Genomic DNA, 13253 nt, shown 5'->3' on the forward strand with positions numbered 1-13253 from the left:
ATGATTAAAAACCGGCTTGTCGTTTAGATTAAAAAAAAAAAAAAAAAAAAAAACTCATACGCTCATGCACAAGTTCAAGCATTTTCGTCAGTCTCATGGCTGCTTTTTTCAGATTTCCAGTTTGAAATGTAATTACATCACCTAATATTTATTTATATCAATGTTCTAGCTGTCAAACAAACAGCCAGATTGAATAAAGCCAAAACAGCCTTTAATGATGCAGGAAGGTCCTCTTAATGTCAGAAATCACAATGTGTGAGTATTGAAACACAACACAGCCCTCCCGTTGACTGCTCCGATTTCGTTCAAAATGCAAATACATTGCTCAAAATGTGTGTGTGTGTGTGTGTGTGTGTGTGTGTGTGTGTGTGTGTGTGTGTGTGTGTGTGTGTGTCTGTGTGTGTCTGTGTGTGTGTGTATTTAACAATATTCTTATTTTTTGGGGTGTAGTTTTTTTTTTTTTTTTTTTTAGATTTTGAAAGCACTAAACTGCCGAATTTTCTTGATCCTTACCTGTCTGTTCAACTGCTGATAAAGAGCTGTAAAAGTTTACTTTCCTCGTGATGTTATTTAACACGGATATTTAGCCTACAGTACAGAGAAGCATGTCTGTTAGATCTCACTGAAGTCTGCAGCATCTCTGGGGAAAAGAAAGGAAAAGGTGTAAGGAAACTGGAAGGGAGGAGGCAGATCTGATTTTCACAACAGTTACTCACATTTTTGACAGTCCAAAAAGCCCTGTGGTTCCTCACCAGTCTGTTCGTGATCAGTCACAGCGACCCATGTGTCTGGCTTCCACCTAGAAATATCATTGCTAACCAACGTGAGAAGTGAACAAAGACTTTACATGGAAAATAGAGAAGATACTCTTGACATCTATCTATCTATCTATCTGTCCGTCCGTCCGTCCGTCCGTCCGTCCGTCTATCTATCTATAATTTTCCAGCAACCACGGTGTGTATGGGTGCACCACCTTTTTTAGCCGGAAATAATTATTTATTATGTAAAGCCACAGTCTAATAGCATAAAGACAGTGTTTCTATTAAGAAACAATAAATCAGCATTTTTCTCAGACTGATTTCTGTCTAGGCTATATTAGGGTTTTTCCTTTCGATGATCAGCGAGGAGGTCATATAGTTTACCCACTTTTTTATTTACTATCAATTCATTGCAAAATTACTTGACAAGAGCCAAAGACTCAAAGGGAAAAATATGGATGTCCCTCCATATTCACAAAACACACCATAGAAAACCGCATGCCAAGTTCCATTTCATATAGCCAACAGATTTCAGGAACCGTGCATGCATTATTGAGCACTGTAACAACTTTTTTTTTTTTTTTTTTTTTTAAGGTAGGTTGGCCAGCTCCGGCGACCCGTAGGTTCACACATTGGTGCATTTTTATTTATAAGACTATTCTTGAGCTGCTTCCGTCCTGTCTATGTGATCTCATTGCAAAGAAAAACACCGGATTGTACTCTCTGCGTTCACAGGAACTCTTTCTGCTCTCTGTCCCAAATGTCCGGACTGAAATTGGGAAGAGGGCTTTCAGTAACTCTGCTCCCTCGACGTGGAATTTGTTGCAGAGTGAACTGAAACGAAAGGACTTGGTGCCAATGAATGTTTTTAAATCAGTAATGAGAGATCGTGAATTGAGGTCCATTGAATGTCGTTGTTTTTAGCACATCAGTGTTTATATTAGTCTCCCCGAAAGTGCTGTTTTAGTAATCTTTTGACTTGCTTGTATTGTATTGCTGTGTTGTTGTAATGTTTATTGTTTGTTTGTTTGATTGTTTGTCTGTTTGTTTGTTTATCTGTTTATCTGTTTGTTTGTTTGTTTGTTTTGTAGTGATTTTCTCTTGTGATTTTAACTCTTTCTGTCGTTTCTCTGTAACTTAGTGTTTTTGCTGCTGACTGTCTTGGGCAGGTCTCCCTTGAAAAAGAGATTTTTAATCTCAATGGGATTTACCTGGTTAAATAAAGGTTAATAATAAATAAAGGCTGCAAAATAAAGTCGTTCATCCAGTCGGCTTCGAATTGGTGACGTAACTGGAAGAAAAAAAAATCTTGGTGTAAATTTTATTGACACAATAGCAGCAGAATGAGGCATTGTCTAGTGCTGGTCATCTTGGAAAACAACTACCAGTGATCACAGACTAAATGCTGACATGCCATCCATTTAACAGCATAGGCTCCAGCATAAATGCTCTGCTCTGTATGCTTGCACAACCCACATGTACTGTAACAGATAAAACCTGAAGCGAGCACGCCGGGCAAGGGAAAATTAGATCGGGACGCCATCTTGTGGCCATTCACAGTAACATATAGTATGAAAAAAAGTAGTGTGGGAGTGTGTGTCTGATAGTCAAGTCGGCTATTTTGCTGCATCATATTTTGTGGCTGGTTCTATGCAAGCAGAAAAATAATTCAAGAAAGGGCTCTAAAATTCATGAGGCATTTCTTGTTCTTCCAAGAATTTTGATGGGTCTTTGAAGCACCTTTGGTGATTCTTTGAAGAACCACTAAAAGTTTCTTTTCCCCTTGTGGATTCTCCAATAGAATCACAATGAAAAACTATTTTTGGTTCCAGTTGACACCTGTAATTATCCTGTAACTGCTATTTCGATAGACTTTTCCCCTTCTTTCTTCTTTGAAAAACCTTTTTTTGGCCTTTGAGGCACCGCTGAACCATTTAAAGATATTGTTCTTTGAAGAACATAGTCTGAAAGGTTTTTGTGGAAGCAGAAAGTTTCTGTTATATGGAATCCCATTTTTGGCTGCAGCGGGCACTGTTATTTCTTAGGTGTAGTATCAATATATGGGATTCATACATGTTTAAAATGTGCCTGTGTGACTAAATACTGAGCTTGAAGTGAGTTTAAAATACTTTGTGGTAATTTCTATCTTCCATAGAGGTCTACTCACTGTAGAACTCAGTAGTAGGGCTGGGCAATGGCGCCGGAAGTTGGGGGCCGGGGGGTATTGGCCCGCCCACTTTTACCCCCATCCCACATTATTTTTAAGCACAATCAGAGGTCCCTATATTGCAACACTTACGGTAAAAACTGTTCCATTCACTGCCAATGCCCCTATACTGCAACACTTATGGTAAAAAATAATTTCATTCTTCCACTCGTACGTTAGGTAAAATACAAAGAGAGGCCATAGAGAAAGATACAGCCGACAGCAGGCACTCACTGTCCACACGGACTCCGCAGCTTCCCATGTGCTCTGGGTAGACTCTCAGCTGTCTGGCTCTATTCCACAGCCCCCAGCAGTGGCAGTAAACCCTAACCCTGGCACCGTATTGTAAGGAGGACTACAGGTATACAAAAATAATTTATTCAGAAAGCGAGTCAAATTGTATCCGGTTCGCACTCAAACATTTGTAGCGCACTATGTAGTAAAACGTAGCCTGGTGTGTTTTATTTTTCTCTCTATGGCCCCTCTGCGGCTCCGTAGTGCACAAACATAAAACAAGAGGACAAGAAGAATATTTATATTTTTAATCCAATCAAAGAGGACGTCACACAATTCAAATACATGCAGTGTACTGTACATCAACCAATAAAACTGTTTCATTGCTGTGTGTTGTGTTGCCTGTTTGAAGTGACTGCAAACATGTCCGAACCGGTGAATAAGAAAACAACGCGCATGCAGTCAATTCTCACGCTGTCATTAACAGGCATCATTTAGGCACAGCGCTTCTCTGCCTCTGTGGGTTGGCTTCCTGAGTCGGGAATGTCAGGAATCCCGACAGGCCCTGAACCCCCCACAAGGTCTCGCGATGCTGTTGTCACCGGTGCGCGGTGCTTTTGGCTAGCAGCGAAGGTGGAGATTTCCCATGAAAAGACTTTCTAACTTGATATTTGAGGGGGAAAAAAACGTAATATTAACTGTGAAACCAACACCTGACCTCAAGGATTTAATCCAAAGGAAGGGACAAAAATTAGGAGGACCTTTCAAAAAAAAAAATGGTACAAAAAGAGAGAGTGGGTTGTGTGGATGCAGTCGAGCTAGCAAGTTGTTGTGCTTTCCGAGTCTCCTATTCTCGGCGGGTCACGGCAGCGTCTGGCTGAGAGAGGCTAACTGCGACCTGCACAACCTGCCGAGGCTTTGCTGAAGCACCAAACCTCCACAGCCCACATCCGCTCTCAGAGCAACCTGAACACCTTTGGTAAGAGCCGGACAGACACAGCGCTGGATGAGCAGCTCAGGCTCCACATCACTGCACACAACGAAAAGGTAAAAGCTAACAGGGAGATTTAAGGGTGCCTCGCTCTCTCTCTGTCTGTCCCTCTTTCTTCCCCCTGTACCCTGTACTTTCCAGGCTACAGCAGCACACTGACATAGATTGTGTAACAAAGCAAAGAGGTGCCACTCCGCTCTATTTTCACTGGCTAACAGCAGCACACTGACAGCTTAGCTTGTCTATTCCGAGAAGTGGTATCACTTCGGCTTATTTTTCATATTCAATCTATGTTATCACAGGCATACTCCTGCTCATTCATTGGCAGTTGAATTGTTAGGTCTGTTTGATAAGTAATTTACATTTTTAAAACAAATAATAATTTAACATATTGTTAAATTATTGGAGTCAAGCTTCCTGGTAAACATCTACTCCTTTCAAGATAATTTATTATGTTCTACAACTCATAAACATACACTAACACGACATACCGAGTGTTTGAACAACATATCTCCTCTGTGCTACAAAAGATACGTAGTAAAAAGTACTCCCTTGTTCCAATAGGTTCGGAAACTTCTCTCTTTTTTGAGGTCTTGCTGTTTGCATCCCTGATTACATCAATGTCATGATGTAAGATAGAAATCGTCTGGGATTTTGGATATCGTGATATTGTCATATGGCATAAGTGTTGTCTGTGCCTAGTTTTAAAGGTTGCAACACAGTAAAAAGGAGCAATTTAGGGCCCTATAAAATCCGTTTTAATTTTTCCCAAATTCCGTTTTTCCGTTTTAATTTTGGGGAATTCCGTTTTTTACCTTTTACTCTTAATCTAATACCAAAAAAGAGTGTGTTTTTAATGTTAATGACTAAAATGCACACAAATGAAGTAAAGATTACCTTAAATTAATTGAGGTAACAAATAAACAACACTTGAACTTATTAGATTGTTCTAGCTGTTCTAATATTTGTCTCTACCTGTGTGGTCACCATATTCACATTACTAATGACAATTTAGCAAAAATATCAAAATATTGATAGCGATCTTAGGTCCAACATATTGTGATATTTTAATTTTGTCCATATAGACTAGTGAGTTTCTGAGTGGTATTTTGCATTTACGAGAGTACTGCTGTATTGCCATAATATTCCTATTGAGACGTATAGAAGCCGAGTGACTTAATGGTGCTTTCCCTCTGTTATTACATCAGTGTTGTAATAGTGATATTTCTATAGGCACTCAGCAGTGAGTTTATGGTGACTTACTATACTATATCTTGTATGATATTGTGATGGTATTCCTATAGTGATTTAAATGCATTGTAGAGTTTATGGTGACTTTATCACACTTTGTGGTAGGGCTGGGTATTGTTAAGAATGACTCAATTCGATATTGATTTAAACATTTCGATATCAATTCAGTAAGAAGTCGAAATGCACAAATAATTTTTGCTGCTTAGCCATATTAATCGGAGCTGATGTTAACTTGGAGTGACACACCCCCAGCTGAAATAAAACATCTGCTGGTGAGTTTATTAAAAGATAGATGCTTTTATGGCGCAGACACTGGAAAGCAGTAGCCTACATTTAAATATAACTGTTAATATAACTTGGTTGTAGATAAAGATCAGTTGTGTTGGTGAATGACTGAGAAGTCGGCAGAAGTGTAACTATGAGTCCCTGAAAAAAAAAAAAAATTCCAGCGGATATTCTAGTAACAACATGATTGAGCTAGCAATGTGTTGCTATGTGTGGTATTTATTCAGTTTTGGGAAATCAAGATGTCTAGAAAACATGATAAGCCCAAGTTGGCTGGCTGACAAGGACTAGTTAACGTCAGATCTCATGTTTTCCGCTGAAACAGAGAGAATACTAGCAAAAAACTTTGATATTTTGAGAGCGAAATGCTCACAGTATGAATACATTTTGATTATACAAGGATACAAGGAAGTTTATGAACATTCCTCTACCATGTCAAAGACGTCTTCAGTGTGGCAACATTTTACCAAAATAGACGGAAAAAAAAGTGGAATGCAAACTTGGCAAACAACAGTTTGCATATCACAATGACCAACATGGCATGTCACCTAAAAACAGTAAGCTAACATGTCTGCGTTAGGTTCCTCCGTCAGTTTTGAGTATAAACATATCAGAATTGGCATATTTCAAAGTTTTAGTCTAATAATCGTTTTATAACTGCAGGCGCACACACCTGCAGCGACAGCAGCTTGACATAGTACTATTTTCGGAAATCATAGGCTATGATATTGCGTAGGTGCACGTGATGTAACGCTGTCATAGCCGACGGACTCCAGTGTGTCATTCAGTGCAGAATAATTAGGTCAAAAACCATTTAATATACTGCTAGTTGTTTATGTTTATTTTTAATTCATTTAGGCGGACAAGGCTACCAGGTACGCTACTGCCAGTTAATTAATCTAAAAATAGTAACTTTTTTTTTTTTTTTTTTTTTTGTATTCCCGCTGCCCCCTGATTAGTCGACTTTTGGTCGAAATTTCAGGACTTTAGCCAACCAAAATTTTCTTTGGTCATCTCTGTTCTGTAGTAATATATAATATCATATATCATTGCTGATGAGGTGAAGTTATTGTGATCTGACCTGTACCTTATGTTTTTATAGTTTTATACTAGGAATATTCAGAAACATAATTGTACCACATCACTCAGTCAAAGCTGTGCTCTAATAGCCAAGAAGAAATTGAAAATTACACTTGGGGCAGTAACAGTAATTTTTATTTTAGTGCAGAGTCTTCTCATTTGTCACTATCTTTGTCCGCAGTGGTGGAAGTACATAAAGTAGGCCTATAAGAGGGCAAACAAATCAATAAGGTAAGATAAGATAAAATATTCCTTTATTAGTTCCACAGTGGGGAAATTTCCAGCATTACAGCAGCAAAGTGGATAGCAAAAATACGAAGCATAATTTGCAGTAAAAACAGACAATAAATAGCAACAAGCAATATACACAATATAACAAGGAATATAGAAAATAGAAATATGAACAATTTAAACAACAGAAGAAAGTAGAAATATGACCAATTTAAACAACAGAGAAAAAAAATTTTAGTCCAGCACCACATACATCAGAACTCAAAGTGACATAAAACCAATCAAATTTCTAAGTCCCTTTTAATTAAACATCTACAAACAAATTTGTATTCTTTTTCAAATCCAGGTGATCCTTTGAATTTTTCAAGATTTCCAAGGAACCAACATGTATAATATAGCCTACTGTATAGTGCAACAGATATTATACTAATGTCTCAGAGTTACTGTTGTAATGATTTCTTAATGTCAGAATGTTACACACAACCGATAAGGAACTTAAACTTTATGTGCTAATCTCCCTGGAGAGAGTCAATGATGTTTTATCCGGCCCCCTGTTGTAACTTGTCAGAGACTGGAGGGAATAGTTGCATGAGTGGAATTAACAGATGTAACGTGGATTTTTTCCCAACTCAAAATGGATAGCTGATGGATAATGTCATCTGAGAGCAGCTTCTTTGGTACATTTGTTAGGTGGTGTCTAGGTGGTAGGTGTCTAGGTGGTAGGTGGTTGTTAGGTGGTAGGTGTCTATTCCCTGTTGAGGTTCGGGTTTACTTGATACTTTATATTTTACTTGAATAAGGACAGAGCATATTAATCGTAATGTAATGAAAGCTGAATGTTAATCTCCGTGTTAGCCTACTACAGCTGTTGTCGCCGACTTTTGCGATTGGTCATTTATCTTTAACGCGTAGGAGATTCCAGTAAATTTCCACATGCCAACATGGACGCGTTGATTGTGAAGGAAGGCTCCGGCATTTCAAAAATAGATCAAACTGTGAAAAACAAATGGAGATGGGCATGGGTTAGTTAAAGGGGGACGACAGAAAGCCCGTTAGCTCTTAGTATAACTACATTGTGAATACATTACAAACTGAGTCAAGCCCTAAAAAAAGTATCAGTTTTGTTGAATAGATCAAAACATTTAAATTAAAAGCAAACTTGCAATAATTAAACTGCTCAGAACCACCTTCCTCCTTTACAGTGCTGTTGGTGTTGAATAGTAGTGTAGGTTAAAGTTTTCTTACAACTTAAATGCTGTATTAGAGAACAGAAGGGCTCAAACAGCATTTAACTTTTTTACTTGAAACCTTTGGGAAGCGATCGCACGGCAGAAAAGGGACCATTCTGCGTGGTGCGGCGCATTGCGGGGAATATGAACTGGCCTGAAAAAAAAATTCAGTCAAAAGTATTTTTTTGCTTTAATCCCTGCATTAAAAACACACCCTTTTTGGTAGTAAAATAAAAGTAAAAGATAAAAACGGAATTCCCAAAAATTAAAATGGAAAAAATGGAAAAAATTAAAACGGAAAAAACAGAATTTGGGAAAAAATAAAACGATATTTGGGAAAAAATAAAACTCATTTTATAGGGCCCTATGGATTTGACTTTGACATATGCTGGCATTTGTGCTCCCCCCAATTTCAAACTTGCTCCTATGTTCTATGTTTAGCCATTCAATCAACTTGCCCTGTGCACAGAGGCACATTTACCCCACAGCCAAACATTGATCATTACAGTTTGTTACCATTCCAAATAACCAGACTCAGCAATATTTACATTGTTTAACCTGGCTGTCATCATTTTCGCTGTGTGCACTTCTCCACTGCAGCTTAAGAGTAACAAACTTCAACAATCTGTGATCGCACGTGTAATTTTGTATAATGGACGCCTACATACAGGGGTTTGGCTTCTCTTCCCCACAGGTCCAACTCACTCTTTGCTCCCCTACTGAATCCAACTGAAACTGAAATCAGTTGTGTTGACCTGGTGGTAAAAAATCAAATCCTCTGTACATTCACCAGTGTGATGAACTCGCATTACTGTTTTGTAATGCCTGGTGTGCCGAGAAGCCGCAAATGGGTCTTGATGACCTTAATCCAAGTTCCCCTTTCAGCGAAGAACTTGCTTGTACTTTTTTGTTACTTCCTCTGAATCAGTTTGTGTGTGTGTGTGTGTGTGTGTGTGTTTTGGGGTAAATGATCATGGATTTGTTTGCGTGTGTGTAAGCGTGCACTCATACAGTATGTTCCTTTATGGGGTTGTACTGTTGCAGTACAGGAGAAAAAAAAATTGTTTCCCTACGTCACGTGCAGTTATAAAAGCTCCTCACTGTGGCACTGAGGCTTTCTATGTTTTTTCATGGAGACATCAGTGGACAAGGTGGACGGAAAAGGCTTGCACGACCGAACTAACCCACTGTTTGACATGTCACCCAGCAGGACTGATATCTACAGCTTCCAGACAGACGGTGAGTTCCTAAACCTGCTAAACTCATATTTGGAACTAGCTCCTCTCTAGAGTGGCTTCTAATGAGTGCAGCAGTTGAAGATTGTTCAGTTTTTAGATCCCCAAGATTACAAGTCAAGGACTGCACTCTTCTGGACACAGATCTCAGATGTTGTTCCTGGATATGTATATATCCGCACCACCATTAGGTAAACTGACCCACTCAAAGCATTTCCCAACCTACATATAGTATTGTATGTAATAGTTATAGGTTATTATATAATATAAGTATGGCTACAGTTTACCAAAAAAGATATCAATTTTGCATCCTGCCATTTTTGCAAGGCAGAAATAACCTGTAAAGGAGGAAATACGTCTAATATGCTGAAACACCTTAGTAGCAAACACGGCGTTAAACATCAACAGTGCCGAGTGTGCCGGCAAGCCAGCTCCGCTAATGAAGGTAGTATCAGCTACGACAAAATCAATCAGCAGCAGAAGATGTGCGGGGATATAATAGTGCCTGTCAAGCGGGTTAAGATTTACAACACATCCAGGTTTTTAATAATTAGTCAGTAAACTCGGCATTGTCTGATGCAGGCTGGAAAGTGTGCACTTTTATTAAGCATTATTACATGAGAGGGTAATCATGGTCAAGCACACCCTCGAGTGTAATAATGTGATTATACAGCTATTACTAACAAAATAAAATGTTTAATCAACATGCATTCATACTGTGGGCATTTTGCTCTCAAAATATAAAAGTTTTTTTTGCTAGTATTCTCTCCGTTTCAGTGGAAATACAGGAGATCTGACGTTAACTAGTCCTTGTCAGCCAGCCAACTTGGGCTTATCATGTTTTCTAGACATCGTAATTTCCCAAAACTGAATAAATGCCACACATAGCAACTCAAAACTTCTTTGCTAGCTCAATCATGTTGTTACTAGAATATCCGCTGGAAAAAATATTTTTTTCACGGACTGACAGTTGTACTCCTGCCGACATCTCAGTCATTTGTAATCTAACAGGTGTTGTGACAACGACTCAGCAGCACAGCTGATCTTTATCTACAATCAACTTATATTAACTATATTAACTTATATTAACTCACCAGCAGATGTTTTATTTCAGCTGGGTGTGTGTCACTCCAATTTAACGTCAGCTCCGATTAATGTGGCTAAGCAGCAAAAGTAACAGTAACCAGTAACATTAAGGCTGAACAGAGTTATATCATTTCAACCCCACCTTTCGGGGCCCTTTCTAATCACCTTCTCAGGCTATTATCAATTTACCTCAGTTTTCACAGATGTGTTGATTTATTCAATGATCATTTCAATATACAGATGCAAACAAATTGACAAATTAATTATATCAATAGCCTAGGCAACTCATAAAGAATAAACAAATGAATAACGATTAAGAGGCTGATTAATAACTGGTAACAATAACACTTTAATAACAAGAACAAAGTTATAGCCGCACATCTCCGTGGAAAATCCTACAGGTACTGTCCGTGGTGCTGACTCGTTTCATTCGCATTTCATTCTCTTTATTATAGAAATTAAAGCTCCATAAAATTCACAGAGGATCTTGTTTAGCTCTTCTTTACCTAGGTTGAGAAATCAACTGTTTGCCCGGTGTTTTTCATGTAGTCTTGTAGACATTTGACCGTCCAAGACGTTGACTGGGTCGTACTGGCTTCATTTCTTGACCTCTCCAGCTGATCCAGCTCTTCACTCGTCACTCTCGCGTATCTCGCTTTATCTGTTCTGTCTTTTCTTCCCCGTTCAGCCTTTTATCCAAACTTAGGTCGCCAAATAAATCAAAATTGACAACAAAACGATCCATTATGGAGGGTTTCAGTGAAATGTTTCGTGTTGTCATGGAAACCACACAGACCCGGGCAATAAGATATAGGCAGAGTAATATTTTCTGTGATTTTTTTTTTTTCCATTTGAGCACGGCTGTCATGCTCATTTGAGCACATTCTTAACGTCTGATTGACCAATCAGATTGCTCGGTCTGATCTATGTGTTGTATAATTTACAGTTAAAAACATTTTGCTGTGTTTCAGCTTCTGTTAAACTAACAGAGCTGCAGCGGCTTCTGCTTTGAGCTTTCAAAATAAAACCTTTGTTATTGTGTGCTTCTCATTACTATTAACACACAAAGTTGGGCCTTGTAAATTACGGGAGATTACTGGGAGAAAAGACAAAATGGGAGGGCGGCAGGAGATGAGTCTAAAATATGGGAGAAACCCAGGTAAAACGGGAGTGTTGGCAGTTATGCTAGTCATGTGTGGTTATGTGAGGATTATGGTTATTTAACGGTTTAGGGTTAGTATGGTTATGTATGGGTTATTGTATGGGATACCCACCTCACCACCCCTGTCTTTCCCAGGGACATAATAACATACTTAGCATTGATAAGAGAATTGACAAAGAATTGTATCGATAAGAAGAATTGATAATGGCATTGATATCGATAATTTCTAATCAATAGCCTACCCACCCCTAGTTCAGGTGTCAATAAACCTTATTCATCTTGAGTGTGGCAATCAGATCCTTCCTCTGCAAGACATTTTTTTTAATTGGCATTGCTACGATGGCTCTTGCTGTCCACCAAAACAATTAAATTGTATCAACCAAGTCATTATCAAAACCTCATTCACTGCTTCCAGTTACACGACAGTTACACCTTTTAGTAAAATGCTGATTACCCCTGCTTTTGAATTGAATTGAATTGAATTGAAAAAAAACTTTAATAATCCCCAGGGGGAAACTGCTTTGCCACGATAAAAATACATAAAAACACATCCACTTAACAGACCTACCATTGTACAAAAACAGCTGAATCGACATGATTAGATACTACATACAACAACAGACAGAGTACTCAGCAAGTCGATCGAATTGATACAGTGACAGTAAATAAATAAATCAACGAACAACAACAACAAACAGCAAACAACCGCTGGTTAGCGGTTGTTGTCAAAAAATCTGACTGCTGCAGGAACAAAGGAGCGTCTAAGCCGTTTGGAACACCGAGGCATCACTAGCCGATCACTGAATGAGCTTTTGAGGTCTTTAAATATATTGTGCGGTGGGTGGTTTTCATAGAGTAGGACTGTCTTCAACTTGGTCCTTGTTCTCTTCTCCACTATTACTTCCAGCTTATCTGGGTTAAAGCCGATCACTGAGCCAGCCCTCTTGATCATCTTATTGATCCTGTTCATATCATCAGTACATATACTGCCTCCCCAGCACAGTACAGCATAAAATAATACACTAGCCAGGATGCCCTGGTAGAAGATGCCTAGCAACTTTGGGCTGATGTCAAATGACCTCAGTTTCCTCAGAAAGAAAAGCCTAGACTGGGCTTTCCTCACTAAGACCTCAGTGTTTTCTTTCCAATTAAGCTTATTGTCCAAATGGACACCAAGATACTTTTATGACTCCACAATTTCTATTTCTTGATTATTAATTGTCACTGGGACAACCCCCTCTTTTTTCTTTCTAAAATCGATGATAAGCTCTTTTGTCTTGTAAACATTCAGCTGTAAAAAATTTGTGTCACACCATTTGGCAAATGAGTGTGCCTCTTTTTTGTAGGCCATGTCATTGCCATGCTTAATCAAACCTACAAGTGCGGTGTTGTCTGAAAACTTCTGTATTAGACAGGATGGCTGACTATGCCTAAAATCAGCAGTATAAAGCGAAAATAAAAAAGGAGATAAAACTGTCCCCTGTGTGTGAATATGTGGCTGTATT

General features: G+C 38.7%; 1 protein-coding gene across 1 annotated transcript in view; it reads left to right on the forward strand.

Moving 5' to 3' along the window:
* The first annotated feature begins 9395 nt into the window (after positions 1–9395).
* The window catches only part of marco (macrophage receptor with collagenous structure), a 52572-nt gene continuing 48714 nt past the window's right edge, over positions 9396–13253 (forward strand). The window contains exon 1 of the mRNA XM_030081456.1: positions 9396–9504. Coding sequence (XP_029937316.1) covers positions 9396–9504 — 109 coding nt within the window. The remainder of the gene's footprint in view (positions 9505–13253) is intronic.

This window comes from Myripristis murdjan, chromosome 21 (assembly GCF_902150065.1).
Source record: "Myripristis murdjan chromosome 21, fMyrMur1.1, whole genome shotgun sequence".
Taxonomy (NCBI): Eukaryota; Metazoa; Chordata; class Actinopteri; order Holocentriformes; family Holocentridae; genus Myripristis; species Myripristis murdjan.